At 42.9% G+C, this 22,050-nt stretch overlaps 1 protein-coding gene across 1 annotated transcript; it reads right to left on the bottom strand.

The window, feature by feature from the left end:
- Window positions 1-808: 808 nt before the first annotated feature.
- Window positions 809-20,478, bottom strand: PDCD2L (programmed cell death 2 like; the record flags this gene model as incomplete). The annotated part of the gene is made up of 7 exons (XM_081106816.1): window positions 809-980; window positions 4,327-4,475; window positions 16,800-16,910; window positions 17,751-18,124; window positions 19,931-19,991; window positions 20,098-20,264; window positions 20,371-20,478. The coding sequence occupies 7 exons, from the start codon at window positions 20,476-20,478 to the stop codon at window positions 850-852; spliced, it is 1,101 nt and encodes a 366-aa protein (XP_080962942.1). The 3' UTR covers window positions 809-849.
- Window positions 20,479-22,050: the final 1,572 nt, after the last annotated feature.

Genomic DNA, 22,050 nt, shown 5'->3' with positions numbered 1-22,050 from the left:
AAAACATGACTACCCATCATGACTGACTGTTAGGAATTTTTATGTTCAGAACACCCTATATCAGCGATGGCGAACCTTTTGAGCTCGGCGTGTCAGCATTTTGAAAAACCCTAACTTAACTCTGGTGCCGTGTCACATACAGAAATTTTTTGATATTTGCAACCATAGTAAAACAAAGACTTATATTTTTGATATATATTTAAATGCCATTTAACAAAGAAAAAATCAACCAAAAAAATGAGTTCACGTGTCACCTCTGACACACGTGTCATAGGTTCGCCATCACTGCCATATATGGTTACTTTCAGTCCCTGAGTTTGTACAGCCCGCAATGCAAGCCTCCCCCGAGCTTGTCGGGTTTGGTATGTGGCCCCTTTTTCGTCCACAGTAGAAATGGGTGAGGGCAGGGAGCCTGAGGTGGGGAACATGGGGCAGTATAAACTGCTAGTGTCACAGTGTGGGAGCCTGAAGCAGCTGATCTGTCAGCATCCAGGGACTGCAAGAGTCCAGAGAGGGGCAGAGGCAGCAGGGGTAATTAGAGGCTGATGGCTGCTCCTGGGTCTTCAGCTGCTCACCCTCCCAGAATGCCCACCAGCCTGCTGTGCAGGGAACAGCTGCCCTCTGGGTTACAGAGGAGCCTCATTCCAAGTGTACCCTGTGGAGAAAGGCCACTGATCCTGGTAGACCTGCCCACAGCCAGGAAGTTCTAAATCTCGCTTCAGTCCCAGCACGGTGCCAAAAAGAGAAACAACACTTAACAAGAGTGAATAGTTTGTAAGTCAAAATGAAGTAAAAACACAAATTTGGACATTAAAATTTATTTGAATTTATATTAAAAATAGAAATATTCTACTTAAATAATAATTCATCTGGGTCTTCTTGTACAATACAAACTTCTTCCATGGGAGTCTGCTGATTTTGAGGCCAGCAACTCTTCTCACATGTGTAAATTAGAACTGTTCCAAATTCCACAGAAAGACCTGAAAAATATAACAAAGTCAGGATCCCAGCAAAGAGCAACTGTTATGAGATACACTCAATATTTGAGTTTGCTTAGTGGATAGAGTCCACTCTGGAGCAAGACTTTAGGTTCGTATTCCAGCTCTACCACTTTTAGCAAGTGACTTCACCTCTGTGTAATAATGATTAGATTCATCTCAATGTTGTGAGGGGGATTAAATAAACTAGTCCAGCCCTAACCGGTTTGGCTCAGTGGATAGAGCATCGGCCTGCAGACTCAAGGGTCTCAGGTTCGATTCTGGTCAAGGGCATGTACCTTGGTTGCAGGCACATCCCCAGTGGGAGGTGTGCAGGAGGCAGCTGATCGATGTTTCTAACTCTCTCTCTCTCTCTCCCTTCCTCTCTGTAAAAAATCAATAAAATATATTAAAAAAAAAAAAAAAGTTAAAGCCTCTGTCCATATAAATCTTCATAACATCTTTATTTGTAACAGCCCCATGTGGGAACACATTAACATTAAAAAAAAGTCCATCAATAACAAAGTGTGATGTACCCATAAAATAGCAATCAGCAGCTATAAGATGCGATCTATTGCTCTAGTGGCCCAGTGGTTGGAGTGTCAGCCCACACACCAAAGGGTCCCACGTTTGATTCCTGGTCAAGGCCATGTGCCTGAGTTGTAGGTTCAATCCCTGGCCAGGTTGGGATGTGTGGGGGAGACAACCGATCGATATGTCTCTCTCACAGCAATGCTTCTCTCTCTCTCTCTCTGTAAAAAATCAATAAAAAAATATCCTTGGGTGAGGATTAAAAAAAGAAAAAAGAAAAAAAGGTGTGATCTATTGATATACAATATATGAATGAATCTCAAAGTAATTATTAGTAAAAATAAACAAACAAAAAGTAAATGATTCCATTTATAAAATTTCTAGAAAATGCAAACTAATCTATAATGAAAAGTCAATCGGGTTAATAGATGGGGTAAAACAGGATACAAAGTGCTTGAGAAAACTTCTGAGAGTGATGAACACATTCATAACTTTGACACTGGCAGTGATGATTTCCTGTGTATACATATGTCAATACTTAGCAGACTGCACACTTAAAATATATAGTTTTGTTATATGCCATTACCTCTCAATAAAGCTATTTGCAAAAAATTCTAATATATTAAAATGGAAAAAATTGCCCAAGTATATCAGAAAGAATGAGAGGCTATAAAACAGTATACCTATTTTTGTCCAAAAAACTGTTTTACATGTGTATACACATAAAATGTTTAGAGGAAAGTATAAGAAAATAAACTTGCAATAAAAAAAGTTTCTTCTAGCCCTAACCGGTTTGGCTCAGTGGATAGAGCATCGGCCTGCGGACCGAGAGGTCCCAGGTTCGATTCCGGTCAAGGGCATGTACCTTGGTTGCAGGCACATCCCCTGTAGGAGGTGTGCAGGAGGCGGCTGATCGATGTTTCTCTCTCATTGATGTTTCTAACACTCTATCCCTCTCCCTTCCTCTTTGTAAAAAAATCAATAAATTAAAAAAAAAAAAAAAAGTTGCCGAAACCGGTTTGGCTCAGTGGATAGAGCATCGGCCTGCGGACTGAAAGGTCCCAGGTTCGATTCCGGTCAAGGGCATGTACCTGGGATGCGGGCACATCCCCAGTGGGAGATGTGCAGGAGGCGGCTGATCGATGTTTCTCTCCCATCGATGTTTCTAACTCTCTATCTCTCATCTCTCTCTCCCTTCCTCTCTGTAAAAAATCAATAAAATATATTAAAAAAAAAAAAAGTTTCTTCTAGCCCTGGCCAGTGCACCTTAGTTAGATGGGCGTCATCCTGTGCACTGAAAGGTTGTTGGGTTTAATTCCTGGCCATGTGACTGGGTTGTGGGCGTGATCCCCAGTGAGGGGTGTGTAGGAGGCAGCCAAGCAATGTTTCACTTTCACATTCAAATCGGATGTTTCTCTCTCTCTCTAAAAATCTATTAAAAAAGAAAAGTTCCTGCGGGAGGGTGGGAGTGGAGGGCAAAAAAAAAAAAAAAAGAAAAAGAAAAAGTTCCCTCCAGTAACTGACATTAGGAAGGCCTTTACTTCTTTTTGTTTTTTGTAATCCTCACCTGTGGTTTTTGTTTCCCATTTTTTTTTTTTTTAAAGAAAAAGAGAGGGAAACATTGATGTGAGAGACAACAGGTTGCTTCCTGCATGAGCCCTGACCAGGGCCTGGGCCAGGGAGAAGCCTGCAACCAAGGCATGTGCCCTTGACTGGAATTGAACCTGGGACCCTTCAGTCTACAGGCTGACACTCTATCCACTGAGTCAGACCGGCTAGGGCTTCTTTTTGTTTTGTTTTTAAGATTTAATATATATTTTTTTGATTTCAGAGAGCAAGGAAAGAGAGAGAGAGATAGAAACATCAATGATGAGAGAGAATCATTGTTTGACTGCCTCCTGTACAGGACATTTTTTTATTATTATTGATTTGAGAGAGAAAGAGAGAGAGACAGAGACAGAGAGAGAGAGAGAGAGAAAGAGAGAGAAACATCAATGATGAGAAACATCTACCAGGTGCTTCCTGTGGGTGACCTCCTGGGATGGAACCACAACCTAGGTATATGCCCTAGGGAATCGAACCCACAACATTTGGGTGTATGGGACAACACTCCAACCAACCAAGCCACCCAGCCAGGGTCTTTTCATTTTTTTCTAAAAATTTCTAAAAATAACTATAATCATGTAAATGCAATTTGTAAAAGATGATGAGAGAGCAACACTGATTGGCTGCCTCCTGCACACCCTTACTGGGGTTTGAGCCCGTAATCCAGGCATGTGCCCTTGACCGGAATAAAACCCAAGATCCTTCAGTCTGCTCTATCCACTGAGCCACACCGGATAGGGTGAGATGAAAGTAATTTTAAGGACAGAAAATAGTGTGACTTTAAATCAACTAAATTGTTATCAGTGCATTCATTAGATTGACTGAATTATAAATTTCCTTACCATAATTTCAATTTCCCAAATTTTCTGTAATATGCTTATATTTTATTAATAAGTAAAACAGCCGAAACCGGTTTGGCTCAGTGGATAGAGCGTTGGCCTGCGGACTGAAAGGTCCCAGGTTCGATTCCGGTCAAGGGCATGTACCTGGGTTGCGGGCATATCCCCAGTGGGGGATGTGCAGGAGGCAGCTGATCGATGTTTCTCTCTCATCGATGTTTCTGACTCTCTATCTCTCTCCCTTCCTCTCTGTAAAAAATCAATAAAATATATATTAAAAAAAAAATAAGTAAAACAAAATAGTCTTTCATTTAAAAATAATTCCAATTTAGTGTCATAAATCCACAAACTCAAATTAATAAAGGGCTCATTACCTAAATTAGCACTTCTTAGTATGCTGACCAGTGCTGGCATAAGCTGAAACTCAAATGTCCTTTGGGCTCCACAGTGGCTGCAGGCCGGGAGCTCAGTGGCTTCTGATGTAGGGCAGGTCAAAAACAGTGGCTGTCCACTCCAGGAATACCTAGGCACCGAAACAAAAAACACAGAGTCAGGAGCACGTACAAGTCACATTGCAACATCTAAGAGCTCACTTTGCAAACTTTGTTTCTTTCTTGCAGAGTACCAGGCCTAAGCCAGAGAAAAAGAAAACCCATAGGCTCACAACACCAACAGCAAGCCTGTAAAGCATGGCAAGATATCTGAAGTTTTATCAATACTTGATTCAAAGTTTGGATGAAGGCACAAAAGCCAATGTGGAACTGAATCTAAATAAAAATGCCACAAAGCCCAGATTCAGCTCAACTGCAAATTAAATCGACTCAGACCGCCTCACTACTGGCATGCCCTTCTAAGGAGTAAATATTTACTTTAGTAACTACCTTTCTTCAACATATAATTTCTGGTAAACAATTTTTTTAAAAAAGTTATAGATATGCAAAGAAGCAGAAAAATTTAATCCAGCCCTAACCGGTTTGGTTCAGTGGATAGAGCATCGGCCTGCAGACTGAAGGGTCCCAGGTTCGATTCCGGTCAAGGGCATGTACCTTGGATGCGGGCATATCCCCAGTAGAAGGTGTGCAGGAGGCAGCTGATCGATGTTTCTCTCTCATCGATGTTTCTAACTCTATCCCTCTCCCTTCCTCTCTGTAAAAAATCAATAAAATATGTTAAAAAAAAGAGAAAAATTTAATCCATAAGGCAAGTCAATACAAGGAGACCCATAGACAAGATAATGGTATTATCAAAAAAAGATTTTAAAATACCAGTAATACACATGTAAAAAAATCTAGAAGGAAAGGTGACCAGGCAATAAACAGATTAGGAATTTAACATAGAAATGGAAACGACAAGACTGAAACAGAAATGTGATATCAGAAATAACTTCATTCAATAAAGGAAAATAGTAAACTGGAAACAAAAGAATCTGTATGTCTGAGGAAAATAGAAATATCCAAAATGAAACAAAAAGTGAAAATTTAAAACAAAAGGAAAAAAAGCTTTAAAAATCATGAGACAATTTCATATAATCTAACATGCAATTCACTAGAGTCCTAGAAGGAAAGATAGAAAAAATATTTGGCCGAAACCGGTTTGGCTCAGTGGATAGAGCATCGGCCTGCGGACTGAAAGGTCCCAGGTTCGATTCCGGTCAAGGGCATGTACCTGGGTTGCGGGCACATCCCCAGAGGAGGTGTGCAGGAGGCAGCTAATCGATGTTTCTCTCTCATCGATATTTCTAACTCTCTATCTCTCTCCTTCCTCTCTGTAAAAAAAAAAATCAATAAAATATATTAAAAAAAATATTTGAAAAAAATGACCAAAATTTTTCCAAAATTAATGAAAAGTAATCAACCCATAAATCCAAAAAGCTCAGCAAATCCCAGGCAGAATAAATTGAAACACACAAATTCTAAAGTACACAAAGTGTAAATATATGTTAAAAACAGAACAAACAATAAGAATTTCTAATGGATACACTAAAGAAGATAATAGAACAAAATGTTTTCAGTACTGAAAGAAAAAAGTAAAAAGTAATATTTATTTCTAATAAAAATATCCATTAAAAAATATTAATGCATTTTTAGACAGACATAACCTTAAAGACTGTCTCCAACAAGTCTTCACTTCAAAAAAATAATTAAAATAAGTTCTTCAGACAAATAGCACCTGGAAGCCCATATCTGCATGCAGAAATGTAGAGCACCAAAAGGTTAAATAGGTGAATAAATAGAAAAGCCCTTCTAACAAGTATTTTCATTTCATTTTGCACACATACATTTCTTTTATTTAAAAACTGTTGATTATTTCAAGCAAAAATAATAATGTTTATGGTGTATATAGCATCTACAGAAGTGGATATATGAAAACAAGATCACAAAGGGCAGGGGAAAGGTAAATGGGAATCTGGATGGGTTCTCAGCTCATAGGAGTAAACTACTAAGTGAAGGTAGACTAATAAGTCAAAGCTGTACATTATAATCACTAAAGCAAGCACTAAAAAGGCTACAGAGCTTTTACAGAAAGTTAGGAAAGGAGATAAAATCATAAACCATCTCCGCTGGTGTGGTTCAGTGGTTGAGCATCAACCTATATAATTAAAATAAGTTCACAGTTCAATTCCTGGTCAGGGCACATGCCTGGATTGCAGGCTCTAACCGCAGTGGGGAGCGTGCAGGAGGCAACCGATCAATGATTCTCTCTCATCATTGATGTTTTTTTTCTTTCTCTCCCTCTCCCTTCCTATCTAAAATCAATAAAAATATATTTGAAAAAATCATAAACTAAAAAAACGCAATTCACTGAAAAGAAGGTTAACCAAAACGGAAAACAGGTGCAAAATAAACAAACAATAAAATTAAACAATTTTAATCATTCCAGAATGATTAAAATTAACCCACCACCACCAGTAATTACATTAAAGGACTAAAAACCACAGAGCCCTGGCCAGTGTGCTAAGTGGTTAAAGCACTGGCCCTTGTATCAAAGGGTCTCAGGTTTGATTCCAGGTCAAGGGCATGTACCTGGGTTGCAAGTTCGATGAGGCAACCAATTACTGTGTCTCTCTCACATTGATGTGTTTCTCTCTCTTTCTCTTTCTCTCCTCCCCTGAGCCCTCCCTTCTACTCTCTGTAAAAATCGATGGAAAAAATATCCTCAGGTGAGGATTACAAAAAAAACACACAAAACATGTAAAAGGCAAAAGGCAAACAGCCTGAATTTTAAAAAGGCAAAACCCATATATTTAAGCTGCTTAAGAAAAATATTTTAGATTATTACCTCACACCTGCTAGAATGGCTATTATCAAAAAGAAATAACAGCCTGGCCTGTGTGGCTCAGTAGGTTGGGCGTCATCCTGTGCACTCACAGGTTGCTGGTTCGATTCCAGGACAGGGCACATGCTCAGGTTGTGGGCCACATCCCCAGTAGGGGGTGTGTAGGAGGCAGCTGATCCTGCTTCCCTTTCACATCGATGTTCCTCTCTCTAAAAATCAATAAAAATATATTTTTTAAAAGACAACAGAAATAACAAGTATTGGTGAGGATGTGAAGAAAAGGGAACCTTTGTGGACAGTTGGTGGGAATGTAAATTGGTGCAACCAACATGGAAAACAGTATGGAGGTTCCTCAAAAATTCAAAACAGATCTACCATATGATGCAGCAATTCCACCTCTGGGTATTTATCCAAAGAAAATAAACACAGTACCTTGAAAAGATATGTGATGCACCCCCATGTTCATTGCAGCATTACTTTTTAAAAAATATATTTTATTGATTTTTTTACAGAGAGGAAGGGAGAGGGATAGAAAGTTAGAAACATCGATGAGAGAGAAACATCGATCAGCTGCCTCCTGCACACTCCCCACTGGGGATGTGCCCACAACCCAGGTACATGCCTTTGACCAGAATCGAACCTGGGACCCTTCAGTCCGCAGGCTTACACTCTATCCACTGAGCCAAACTGGTTAGGGCCATTGCAGCATTATTTATACTAGCCAAGATATGGAAACAATGTAAATGTCCATCAATGGATAAATTGGTAAAGAAATTATGGTATAGCCCTGGCTGATTTGCCCAGGTTGTGGGCTTGATCCCCAGTAGGAGGCATGCAGGAGGCAGCCCATCAATGATTCTCTCTCATCATTAATGCTTCTATCTCTCTCTCCCTTTCCCTTCCTCTCTGAAACAAAATTAAAAAGTAATTGTGGTTTAAGTGTGTATATGTGTGTGTATATATATATATATATATATATATATGTGTGTGTGTGTGTGTATCCCATATAATAAAAGCCCAGCAACCAAACCACAGAACAACCAGAACAACTGGTCGACCAGTCGTTATGACGCACACTGACCACCAGGGGGAAGACGCTCAACACAGGAGCTGCCCCCTGGTAGTCAGTGAGCTACCACAGTGGGAGCACAGCTTGGCTGACTGGGATGAGCGGCTGCTCCCTCCGAAAACCCTGGGCCAACAGGCAGGAACCCAGGCTGTGATTGTTGCCTCCTTGCTCCAGGCTCCTCCTCCTCCTCACTCCCTGCTGCCTCCTCTGGAGGTCTGGAGGTTGTGCAGTGCTGCCGCCAGGCTCGCAGAGCTGACCCTGGAGGCTTGGAAGCGGGTTCATGGCTGCCACAGGACTGAGGCCTACTCTGCCATCTCTCAGTGCTACTCTCCCTGGGCCCAGCTCCTACTGGGTCCCCTGGAGAGGCAAGTGCTCCGGCTCCACGCAAGATGCCGGACCAGGGAGTAGCTGCTAAGAGGGTGGGTCCACAGCCGCTCAGCTGACTGGGATGAGCAGTGGTGCTCCCACAGCGGGCCGATCCCTGCAGGCCACGCCCCGCACCAGTGCATGATTCCCATGCACTGGGCCTCTAGTACATATTTAAAAGAATGAATATTTCCATTTATGTAAAGATGGACTGACTCTAAGCGAAATAAGTCAGAGAAAGATAAATACCATGTGATCTCTCTTATATGCAGAATTAATCTAAAAGAAAACAAAAACCAAGCTCATAGATACAGAGAGCAGTCTGGTCATTGCCAGAGGTGGAGGTTGGGAGTTAGGCAAATAGGTGAACTGTTTTTGTTTACTTTTTAGTTTAAATAAGTTGATAACTTATATAAAAATACACTTTATATTTAATATAAGAAAAGAAGTCGAAAGTAAAAGAGTGAACAAAGACTAAACAAAAGGTTAGTGTGGCTATATTAACATCAGACAAAATACATTCAAAGGAAGGAGTATGAGCAGAAATAAATAGGAACATGTCATAATTATAATACTGCCAGTTCCTCAGATAAATATAATAACACTAAGTGTACATAACTTAAAATAGCACCAAAATGCGTGAGACAAAATGTTAGGAGAAAAAGCTATCCATAATCATAGTTGGAGGTTTTAACATTCCTCTCCCAGTAAGAGATAAGAAGACAACACTAATCCCATATAATAAAAGCCTAGTGGCGTCGCACGTGATATGATCACAAGATGGCCGGCAGGGGAGGGCAGGTGGGGGCAATCAAGCTGGCAGGGGAGGGCAGGTGGGGACCATCAGGCCGGCAGGAGAGGGCAGTTGGGGGCGATCAGGCTGGCAGGGAGCAGTTAGGTGTCAATCAGACTGGCCGGGGAGCGGTCAGGCAGGGCTGGGCAAACTTTTTGACTCGAGGGCCACAATGGGTTCTTAAACTGGACCGGAGGGCCAGAACAAAAGCATGGATGGAGTGTTTGTGTGAACTAATATAAATTCAAAGTAAACATCATTACATAAAAGGGTACGGTCTTTTTTTTCAATAGTTTTATTCATTTCAAACGGCCGGATCCGCCCTGCAGGCCATACGTAGTTTGCCCACGGCTGGTTAGGGAGTGATCAGGCTGGCAGGCAGAAACAGTTAGGGGCAATTAGTCCCGAATTGTGAGAGGGATGTCTGAAAAAAAGCCTAAGCGACTGGTCAACTGGTTGCTATGATGCACACTGAGCACCAGGGGCAGATGCTCAACATAGGAGCTGCCCCCTGGTGGTCAGTGCACTCCCATAGTGGGAGCGGCTCTGCCCAGATTCCCGCAGGCCATGCTGAGGGACCACACTGGGCATGAACAATTGGCTATTCACATGGAAAAAAATAAACCTTGATCCTCATATGTCATATATTAAAAATACTGAAAATGGATCACAGACCTATATGTAAAAACTGAAACTAGCCGAACCGGTTTGGCTCGGTGGACAGAGCGTCGGCCTGCAGACTCAGGGGTCCCAGGTTCGATTCCAGTCAAGGGCATGTACCTTGGTTGCGGGCGCATCCCCACTGGGGGGCGTGCATGAGGCAGCTGATCGTTCTCTCTCATCGATGTTTCTGGCTCTCTATCCCTCTCCCTTCTTCTCTGTAAAAAGTCAATAAAATATATTAAACAACAACAAAACTGAAACTAAAAGTTTCTACAAGAAAACACAGAAAAAACCCTTCTTTATCTTGGTTTAGGCAGAACTTTCTTAAGCAAAACAAAAACAAAAAACCAGCCTCTCCACCATCTGGGAACAGGAACTCTAAAACAACAAATATGTCTGGAAGGCTGCTGGCTGTAAGTGGGGTCTCTAGAACCAGAGGGAGCACACAGCTCTTCTTTCTTATTTTTAAACTAGTGGCCCAGTACACAACATTTACGCACATTAAAAGGGAATTAATTAGAGGAAATATTTTAATATTGCTATATACCCTTTCTCTATAACAGAAGTGTCAGAGATGAAAGAAAATTAGTAAAATGTATATGAAAATCTCCCTCCTGTCAGAGTCTAGGATGTGCCGCGGGACCCAGAGTCAAGTCCGCATCCACCCGCGCACGCCTCAAAATTGCGCGACCCAGACCTGGCCATCCCCACCCCCGTCAAGCCCCACAGGGCAAGGGGTGCAGCCTCAGGTCCCCCAGCTCCAGCATTGGGGCAGGGGGCATGGCCTCAGGTCCCCTGACCCCAGAGTGAGGGCGCAAGGGTACGAGGGCATGACAACATTTGCACATTGGCTCTTTATTATATGGAAGACTGTCCTCAGGTTACGTCAGCCTCGGCGTAGGTCATTTCATGGTTATGTCGCCATCTTCCATTTATTTATATAAAAAAAAAGTTCCATCGCCAGAACCGGTTTGGCTCAGTGGATAAAGCTTCGGCCTGCGGACTCAAGGGTCCCGGGTTCGATTCCGGTCAGGGGCATGTACCTTGGTTGCGGGCACATCCCCAGTGGGGGGCGTGCAGGAGGCGGCTGATCGATGTTTCTCTCTCATCGATGTTTCTGGCTCTCTGTCCCTCTCCCTTCCTCTCTGTAAGAAATCAATAAAATATATATTTAAAAAAAAAAAAAAGTTCCGTCATTTCGACGTATGTACGTACATATGTGCTTTATGTTTATTATTTATTTACCACAAGTAAAGATCAGAAATTATCTTTCTTTTAAATTTTTTTTATTGTTTCACTTCATTACTGCTGAGTATGTGCTCCATGTGAGTGATGTAGGTGCTTATGTAGGTGGGTTCCAACTTATGGCTAAAATCATGTTACGAAGCGCCTTAGGAACGGATCTCTGATGTAACCCAAGGACCTACTGTATAGGATTTTTTATTGATTTCAGAAAGGAAGGGAGAGGGAGGGAGGGAGAGAAACATCAATGATGAAAGATAATCATTGATCGGCTGCCTCCTGCATGCCCTCTACTAGGGGTTGAGCCGGGTATGTGCCCTTGACCAGAATTGAACCCGGGACCCTTCAGTCCGCAGGCCAAGGCTCCATCCACTGAGCCAAACCAGCTAGGGCAGCTCTTCTTAAAACTGAAGGTGCTTATGCTTGAGATGAAACTGAATTTCATGTAGGAAAAACATGTGCTCAGGCAAAAAACAACAGTGACTCCTGGTGGGAAACCTAAGAAAACCAGAGCAATCTGGGGAAAGTCAATGTCCTCATGGAACTGTGGCATGGCCCGAGACAAATTCCAAAGCAACCTTCTGCTAAGGCCACTGGACACAGGATTTGTGTAATGCTGTACTCAAGTACTTAAACTCATTAAAAAGTAAAAAATATAAGAGGGGATAAAAAAAACCCAAACTGTTAAGTTGGACTCGATCAAAATTTAAAACTTTGCCTTAAAAGACCCTATTAATAAAATGAAAGGCAAGCCACAGAAAGGGAGAAAATATTTGAAATGTATATAACTTCAGAAAGAACTCATATCCTGAAAATATCAGGAATTCCTACAGTTCAACAACAAAAAAATAAATGACCCAATAGAAATATAGTGGAAAGATCTGAACTGATACTTTCCTAAAGATGGCAGATACAGGTGGAAAACAAACACTTGAAAAGATATTCAGCATCATTAGTCGTTAAGGAAATACAAATTAAAACCACAAGGAAATACTCCTCCTCCTGCTACTACACATCATCTAATATGGCTAAAATTAAACACTGACCATATGAAGTACTGGCAAGGATGTGGAGGAACTAGAATTTATTTTTTAAGGCTTTTATTTATTTTTTAAGAATATGTTTTTACTAGAGGCCCAGTGCGCGATATCGTGCAAGACCCAGACCTGCTGCACTGGTGGGACCCAGACTGACTCACACGGTGCCGGGCGGGACGAGGGACTCAGAGTCAAGTCCCCACCCACCCGCGTGCGCCTTGCTGTGCACACAGCCTCCTGGTGACCAGTCTTTGGTCATTCTGCGTTACAGCATCACGGCACAGGCCTTTTATTAGTAGAGATTGATTGCAGAGAGAGGAAGGAAGAGGGAGAGAGAGAAACATCAATTGTCAGCAGCTTCCTGTACACCCCCACTGAAGATGGCCGGAAACCTGGGCATGTGCTGACCCTGAATCAAACTGTGACCTCCGGGTTCTTGGGTCAATGATCAACCACTGAGCAACACTGGCCAGGCATAAGGTTTTTATTTATTAGTGGCCCGGTGCATGAAATTCATGCACAAGTAGGGTCCCTAGGCCTGGCTGGCTATCAGGGTCGATTGGGGCCTTCTGGCTGCCGGCCGGGGCCTCCCTTCCCCGGCTGCTGGGGCCTTCCTTCATTCCACACCACCCCCTGATGGTCAGTGCACATCATAGTGAGCGATCAAATGCCCAGTATCCTGATCGAACAACCAAGGGGACACTTTGCATATTAGGCTTTTTTATGTATAGAAAATATAGAAGATTTTTACATGTATTTTTACTGATTTCAGTAATGCAGCACTAAACTGTGCAAAACTGAAACAAATTGGATGGGAACACTTAAATACCCAATGATATATCTATAAGCAAAATCAAATAACAAATCAAGAAAATTAATCATAATAATAAAGGCTAATCTCTGTAATACAGGGTGTCCCCCCAAAAATATATACACACTGTAATAGCTGATAGCACAATTTAAAAAATTTTATGTTTTATTGATTTCAGAGAAGAAGGGAGAGGGAGAGTTAGAAACATCAATGATGAGAAACACTGATTGGCTGCCTCCTGCACGCCCCCCACTGGGGATGGAGCCCGCAACTCAAGGCATGTGCCCTTGACCAGAAGTGAACCTGGGACCTTTCAGTCTGTAGGCCGATGCTCTACCCACTGTGCCAAACTGGCTAGAGCTGATAGCACAATTCTGAAAATGAGATGTATTTTAATAAACACTGCCCTTATAATTATTCAAAGTGCATATATACATTTTTGGGGATACCCTAGATAAGAGTTCCTGAAAATCAAAAGGACTAAGAACTTATGGGAACATGAGTAAAGGATATGAATAGATAGAAATCATTCAAAAACATAGAGAAAGTGCCGGGAGCCGGTCCATCCTTGCTGCTTGACACAGTCGCTGCAGGGAAGAAACATCTGCACAGCATATGTTTCAAGGGACCTGGCGTATATGGCATACTGTTCTTAATATGTTTGCTCACCTTCTTGGTGCTATGTGTTTTAACCAAGGTCACCTCTCCAAGAAAGGTTGTTTCCCCAGGTAGGGATTTTCCCCTGAAGTTAGGGAGGGAATAAAACCCCTTAACTAAGTGCCAGGCGGGTAATCACTTTAGCTACGAACAATCACGCTTAAGCTACATAATCTTTACTCCCTGGAATGGAGGTAAGAAACGCCCTAACCTTTGGAATAGAGATTGATAGGATTGGAATCAACTGGTATAAATACAGATGTAACAAGACAACAGGACACAGAACCTAGAGACAGAACCTAGCGAGAGAACCTGGCTGAAGAACCTAGAGACAGAACCTGGATAGAACATGGCAAGAGAACCTGACTAGAACCTGGTGACTGAACCGGGCTGGAGAACCTAGCGAGGGAACATGGACACAGAACCTGGCTGGAGATCCTGACCAGAACTTGGCTAGAGATCCTGGCTAGGCTACTGATCAACTGAACACTGTCTCTGTGTAGTTCCTTCTTCGCCGACTCTGTCCACACCTTTGGGGACCCCTGGACCTGCTGGGGTTGGACCCCAGCACTCTTTTCCTCTTTTTCAAAAATTATATATTGCAGTAGACCCCCTGCCACAACTTTCTGTAATTGAATAGCCTATATCATGTGATCTCTTTGGCCCCTTTTAGCTTTCGTTGCCTCTGACTTCCTGGATAGAACCAGTTCTTGGCCACAAATCTGACTTATGAAACTATTGGTTCAGAACGAGGTGTGATTTTTTTTTTTTTTTTTTTAGTAAATGTTCATCAAGAGAAGAAGTTTCTAGTCTTGTAAACAGGAAAACGGATTGTGTTTGATTCACTGATGTGTATCCAGCAGCTGGCACAGAACATGCATGTAATAAGCACTCAATAAATAATGAGAAACTGAAAAAAAAAAAAAAAGTCACACCTCGTTCTGAACCAATAGTTTCATAAGTCAGATTTGTGGCCAAGAACTGGTTCTATCCAGGAAGTCAGAGGCAACGAAAGCTAAAAGGGGCCAAAGAGATCACATGATATAGGCTATTCAATTACAGAAAGTTGTGGCAGGGGGTCTACTGCAATATATAATTTTTGAAAAAGAGGAAAAGAGTGCTGGGGTCCAACCCCAGCAGGTCCAGGGGTCCCCAAAGGTGTGGACGGAGTCGGCGAAGAAGGAACTACACAGAGACAGTGTTCAGTTGATCAGTAGCCTAGCCAGGATCTCTAGCCAAGTTCTGGTCAGGATCTCCAGCCAGGTTCTGTGTCCATGTTCCCTCGCTAGGTTCTCCAGCCCGGTTCAGTCACCAGGTTCTAGTCAGGTTCTCTTGCCATGTTCTATCCAGGTTCTGTCTCTAGGTTCTTCAGCCAGGTTCTCTCGCTAGGTTCTGTCTCTAGGTTCTGTGTCCTGTTGTCTTGTTACATCTGTATTTATACCAGTTGATTCCAATCCTATCAATCTCTATTCCAAAGGTTAGGGCGTTTCTTACCTCCATTCCAGGGAGTAAAGATTATGTAGCTTAAGCGTGATTGTTCGTAGCTAAAGTGATTACCCGCCTGGCACTTAGTTAAGGGGTTTTATTCCCTCCCTAACTTCAGGGGAAAATCCCTACCTGGGGAAACAACCTTTCTTGGAGAGGTGACCTTGGTTAAAACACATAGCACCAAGAAGGTGAGCAAACATATTAAGAACAGTATGCCATATACGCCAGGTCCCTTGAAACATATGCTGTGCAGATGTTTCTTCCCTGCAGCGACTGTGTCAAGCAGCAAGGATGGACTGGCTCCCGGCAAGAAAGATGTCAAAAAAAATTATACCAACATGCCCTTTTACCTTGAATTGGTAGAAATACAAAAGCATGAAGCTCACACTATTGGTAAGAGTATAGGAAAACAGACACTATAGACTGCCAGTAAGAATTAAACTTTGCTATATCACCAGTAAGAATTAAAGTAGAAAAAGTTTGGGAATAACATTAAATGTCCAAGAAATACTGACAAGGGACTACACAGTACTATAAAGCTTTTCTTAAAACAAAATTCTCAATTTACTACAAAAAAAAAGTACTCCTAGATACAATGGAGAGTTAAAAAAACCAAGGTCCAGAATCTGCCTCAAATGCATCCTTTTGTGTAAAAAAAAAAAAAAAAAAGTAATACATAATCATTATATTTGTTTATACATGCATAAAGAAACTATAAGCACACATAGGAAACTAACAACAGTGGGTACCTCAGTAGACTGTGGATGGAAAGAAAGGAATCATTATATTTATACATATATGCTTATGTACACATTTTTATATTTGAGACTTAGGAATACAGTACCTATTAAAAATTTAGTTTAAGGCCGAAACCGGTTTGGCTCAGTGGATAGAGCGTCGGCCTGCGGACTGAAAGGTCCCAGGTTCGATTCCGGTCAAGGGCATGTACCTGGGTTGCGTGCATATCCCCAGTAGGAGATGTGCAGGAGGCAGCTGATCGATGTTTCTCTCTCATCGATGTTTCTAACTCTCTATCTCTCTCCCTTCCTCTCTGTAAAAAAATCAATAAAATATATTAAAAAAAAAAAAATTTAGTTTAAGGAAAAGCAGAAAAAAGATTTTGAAGAATTTTTAATATACAACAACCTTTCAATACCAATGAATGTTTATTGAAAAGAAAAATTATTAATACTAGGATCCCAACCCTTGAGTCCGCAGGTCGACGCTCTATCCACTGAGCCAAATCGACCAGGGCCCAATTATATTTTTAAAAAATACACAATACCTACCTGCATCCATGCATCCAAATGCATAAAAAAATAAGTGAATGTAATATACTAAAATCTTAGCTTCAGTTTGAGGCATACTGGTTTCCTCACTTTACTTTCCTGTGATTTCCAAACTAACATATCAAGAGAAACAATAAAAGAAAATTGTACCTTTACCTCAAAATCTGCTCCGGACAAGCAGAAATTCTCTTCATGAATTTGTAAAATATCTTATCTCCACTTTTAATTATGGTCTTCTCATATTTTTCATTCCCATCACTAGGAAGACTAAAAAGAGAATCAGAAAATAGTTTTGAGTGTCTGTATCTAGAGAATTATAGTATTCAGAAGAGCAAACAAGGTAATTAGAAATTTTTTTTACCAAAGTTAACATATGCAAACAATTTAAATATCATCCATTTAACACATTATAATGCATAACAGTAATTGCCTTGCCCACCCTTTTCCCACGCCCTGCTCCCTAATTTTCAACTCTGGAATAATGGTTTGCAATGTGAAGAGTCATTGTGCCCAATGACTCCTTCCATTTCTTTCTCCACTTGGATTATTTCAAACATCAACACGTCTTTATGCAACCCCAAATTATTCCGAAAAAGCTTATGAATGAAAGCGCTCTGGTACAGAACCCGGTCATCTCTCCAAGTATCTTGTTGTAATTATATTATAACAGCAAAATAATCATGCTTACGTCGTTAGAGGGCTTTGGTTTATGTAGCCCTTCAAGACCTACTCTCTCACTTGACTCCCAAAACCATCTGATGATAAGACAATATTTATCAAAGTCACTTCCATCTTACATGTCAGAACAGAGGGTCATCCAACTGAGCCACACTGGCCAGGGCACAAATAGCATTTTTCTGACTTACCTGTCTCAGCTATACATTTAGAAAGAGAAAACGAGAGAGATAATGAACACATCTTCTTCTGTAAGTAGGTAGCATCCCTAACTTCTGTTTTCAAGCTAACTCAAGAAATTCAAGCACAAAGGCCTTACACAGACAAGTTCTGCCTGAAAAAGTTCTCCCATGTATTAGGGTAAAACCAAAGGGTATCTGTGGCAGCTTTCTGATCAAGTCACCTCTTAACCTCAGCTGCACACATTCTCACCTTTGGGAAAGCAACTGTTCCATATCAATTCCTTCTCGTTGTTGATATTCCCTGAGAAGACTATGCGCATGATCTAGACTGACAACGTCTCTGTAGTCATCCTCATCCACCACACAGATGTAGCGGGGCAGAAACTGTGGCACCACAGAAGGCAGGGCCATCCCTTCCCCAGGAGGCACAGGAAGAGCAGCACTCGTGTGAGCTTCCTGAAGGTGGAGGTCTTGGAGCTGGGCAGTCCAGTCTATGTCCTTGGCACTGTTCGAATCATTTCCAAAACCCAAGGTAAGCTGTGGTGAAGGCGCCTCCTCATTGTCACTTCCCCAGTCATCCGCACCCTCACACCAATCCTCAGCTGCAAGGCCATTTTCCTGTTTCTGGAAGAACACCCAGTGAATGAGGTCCAAGCACACCTGGGTGACCTCACCTATTCCCTTGGCTGCAGCCACTCATGCCTTCGCCTCCCGGAGGGAGGCTTCACACAGCCACTTCCCTTCTAGCACACTCTGACCACTTCATGGACCCCACTGACTCAAAGGCACGTTGGAGGTGGCAGCTAGTCTTTCCCCTTTAGGGGCAGCATGGCAGACGCAGTACAGTGCCTTGTTCAACCACCTGCTCCAAGCTCTTTCAGCTGTGCTTCATGTATTGCAGAACCTAGCAGAAAAGAATTACATTTCCCAGGCTCCTTAGCAGCTAGGGGTCCAAATACGATCAGGGGTCTGCTAATCAGGTCCACCAGAGAGAAAGACAAACTTGCGAGGCCATGAAGCAAAAGTCTGCAGATGGAGAGAGAGCATGGCTCTGGAGTCAACAGTTCTGACCAGGGCAACTACCAGTTCACGAGCCCACACCTCAGCTTCCTGACTGCAGCAGAGGTGGCCTAGCAGCTCCCTCACAGACCAGTTCTGAGGTGTCATTCTGGAGGTCATTCCTGGAGTTGCCTTCTCCAGCCTGTCCAGTACGTTAGCAAAAACCTAATTTTAAGTCTCACCTTTAAAAAGTCAAATTGCTTGTCTATTATCTGCAATTGAACCCTGCAAATATAGGCAGACACCACGGTCATCTTTTTATCCCCAGTATTGCTAGTACTGTGCTTGGCACATATTAAGAACTCAATATATATATATATTTATAGGCAAAGGGAGGCTGAAATTTGTTCTGCTGCTACCAATTTGCCTGACTTTTTTTTTTTTTTTAAATATATTTTATTGATTTTTTACAGAGAGGAAGGGAGAGAGATAGAGTTAGAAACATCGATGAGAGAGAAACATCGATCAGCTGCCTCCTGCACATCTCCCACTGGGGATGGATATGCCCGCAACCCAGGTACATGCCCTTGACCGGAATCGAACCTGGGACCCTTCAGTCCGCAGGCCGACGCTCTATCCACTGAGCCAAACCGGTCTCGGCTTGCCTGACTTTTAGATTATTAAATTCAGAGTTTGTCTTATTAAATAAGTTATATACATATATATATACATATCACAGTAAGAATATTTACTATATACATATATGTATTACATACAACCATGTATATGTATATACTCATACTTTTTCCCAAACAAAAAAATCAGTAAGCTATGTACCTCAAGACCTTCAGTGTATATTAAAAGAAACAACTAGCCCTGACTGGTTAGGCTCAGTGGATAGAGCCTCGGCTTGCCGACTGAAGGGTCCCAGGTTCGATTTCAGTCAAGGCATGTACCTTGGTTGCGGGCACATCCCCAGTGGGGGGGTGTGCAGGAGGCAGCTGACCGATGTTTCTCTCTCATCAATGTTTCTCTCTATCCCTCTCCCTTCCTCTCTGTAAAAAATCAATAAAATATATTTTTAAAAAATAAACTAACAAAACCTTTAGGAAATAGCATTTTATGGTTCAGAAAAGAGCAAACAACATTCCAAAGGCCCCTAGCCGGTTTGGCTCAGTGGACAGAGCATTGGCCTGTGGACTGAAGGGTCCCGGGTTCCATTCCAGTCAAGGGCACATGCCCGATCCCCAGGAGGAGGCATGCCAGAGGTAGCCGATCAATGATTCTCTCTCATCATTGATGTTTCTATCTCCCCTCTGAAATCAATAAACATATATTAAAAAAAAGAACACGGCTTAAAGTTTGTCTTAAACGATATTCTATAAAATACCCTGAAGTCACAGCAAATCCTAACATGCACAACCGCTTTACCTGAGTGTCCGGCACTTCTTTCTCTCGCATCTGCAGGAACTGGGAGCGGAACACCTGCCAGCTTCAGGGTAAAGATAACTGCGGTGAGGGCCCCACTCCCGACCGCCGGCCGGCTGCCCACCCAGCCCGGTGCGCCCGCGGCCCCAGCACCGGCACCTGCCACCTACCTGCGCGCCCCGCCGCCGCCGCACCCGGGGCTGGGGCAAGCGAACACGTGCAGTAGCCGATGGAACGAGGAGCCTTCCAGCGGGCAGTACACCTGCACGACCAAGGCAAGCGGCTGCCTGCAATGTTCACACACTGGCCTCGGCGCTGCTACCGCGGGCAGGGCGTCCTGAGGGCGGGGCGGGGGCGGCGCTCAGACCGGACAGCGCCCGGGACCCAGCCCACCCCTCACCCCGCACCAGCACCCGCCACCCGACTCCGGCGCCCCATCTCACCGGAAGGCCGCCCAGCTTGCTAGCAGTCCAGGCGCCTGGCCCTGTGGGGCAGCCATGCACCGCTGCGTCCGGAAGACCGAGCAGTACTGGCTTCCGAACGGCCGCCATGACGACGGGGGATCCACGTGAGCAGACGAACTACGGCAGCCCGGACGGTGCGCCCCGCTGCGCACGCGCACCTCCTACCTCCGCGAGCCGGCCCCGCCCCTTGAGGGCCTCTCTGAGGTGGGAGCCCAGCTGCAGGCTACTGCTCTGCTGGCCTCAAAATCCGGGAGCCCCAGGCACTTGTGTGCCTCCCAATGCATTGCAATAGGAAGTACGCACACTTATGAAGTAGTATTGCCATAAAGTTTTACCTGAAATAAGCGAGATAATGGTTATTATGGTTAACAAGAAAAAGGAAAGTCCATAATTCTTAGAGATACACATAAAAATGCTTATAGATGAAAGGATGTATCGGAGACTTGCCAAAGCATGATGAAGGGGTAGATGAAATAAGGTCATGAGGTGGTAATTATTGAAATTGGGTGTCAGGTACATGGAGGTTTTCTATACTGTTATACTTTGAAGTTTTCCATAATACAGTTTTTTAAATGCACAACCTTAGGTGAACTTCACAAACATGCTAAGTGCAAGAAGCCAGACATAAAAGGCCGCATTCTGGAAAAGGTGAACTTTAAAGATAAAGGAATCAGACCACTGATTGCCAGGATTTGGGTTTGGGAGGTAGGGATTTGTTAGAGGAGGCGGATAGAAAGATGAGCTGGGAGAGGCAGCTGGGGCTTGGAGGAAGTAAGTGCCAGACCTGACAAGCTGAAAACAATGGAGGTGGCAGCCCTTTCTGTGAGCAGGAAAGAGTCAGAGCTCTCCAGGATGAGTCTAACAGGGGTGGGCAAACTTTTTGACTCGAGGGCCACAATGGGTTCTTAAACTGGACCGGAGGGCTGGAACAAAAGCATGGATGGAGTGTTTGTGTGAACTAATATAAATTCAAAGTAAACATCATTACATAAAAGGGTACGGTCTTTTTTTTTTTTTAGTTTTATTCATTTCAAACGGGCGTATCCCGCCTGCAGGCCGTAGTTTGCCCACGGCTGGAACTGGTGGCATAACAACTAGATGAAGGAGTCTTGTAACTTAAAGATGTGCTAGGGGCAGGGGCCTGACAAAAAAGAATTACTAAGTAGACTGAGGGGCAGGGACCATGGGAAAGAAAAATTGCTAATTATCTCGCTAGAAAAGCAATGTGTTATGATTGAACCCAGCCAGGTGTGACCCTGCTCGTAAATTTTATGTAAACTTTTTACCCTGCCGGTACCAGGAATGGCTAATGAACCGCTTTGCAGTTTGTTTTTTCTTTTTTTAAAAAAGTACTTTGTAGTGTTGCAGATAAAAGGTCTTGCTGTACTCTTGGTCTGCACTGCAAGCTGTGGGCTCTTATGGGAAGGACACGGCTAGCAGTCAGCTGGTCAGCTTAATAAAGGCTCTTAAAATTTAAATTCTGCGTTGGTGGTCTATCTCGCTGAGCTAACCCATAACAAAGATATATTTTTTTAAAAATATATTTTATTGATTTTTTACAGAGAGAAAGGGAGAGAGATAGAGAGTTAGAAACATCGATGAGAGAGAAACATCGATCAGCCGCCTCCTGCACATCTCCCACTGGGGATGTGCGCGCAA

The sequence above is a fragment of the Myotis nattereri genome (assembly GCF_964212035.1).
Source record: "Myotis nattereri genome assembly, chromosome: 15".
NCBI classification, from domain to species: Eukaryota; Metazoa; Chordata; class Mammalia; order Chiroptera; family Vespertilionidae; genus Myotis; species Myotis nattereri.
This window is presented reverse-complemented; position numbering and strand designations above follow the sequence as displayed.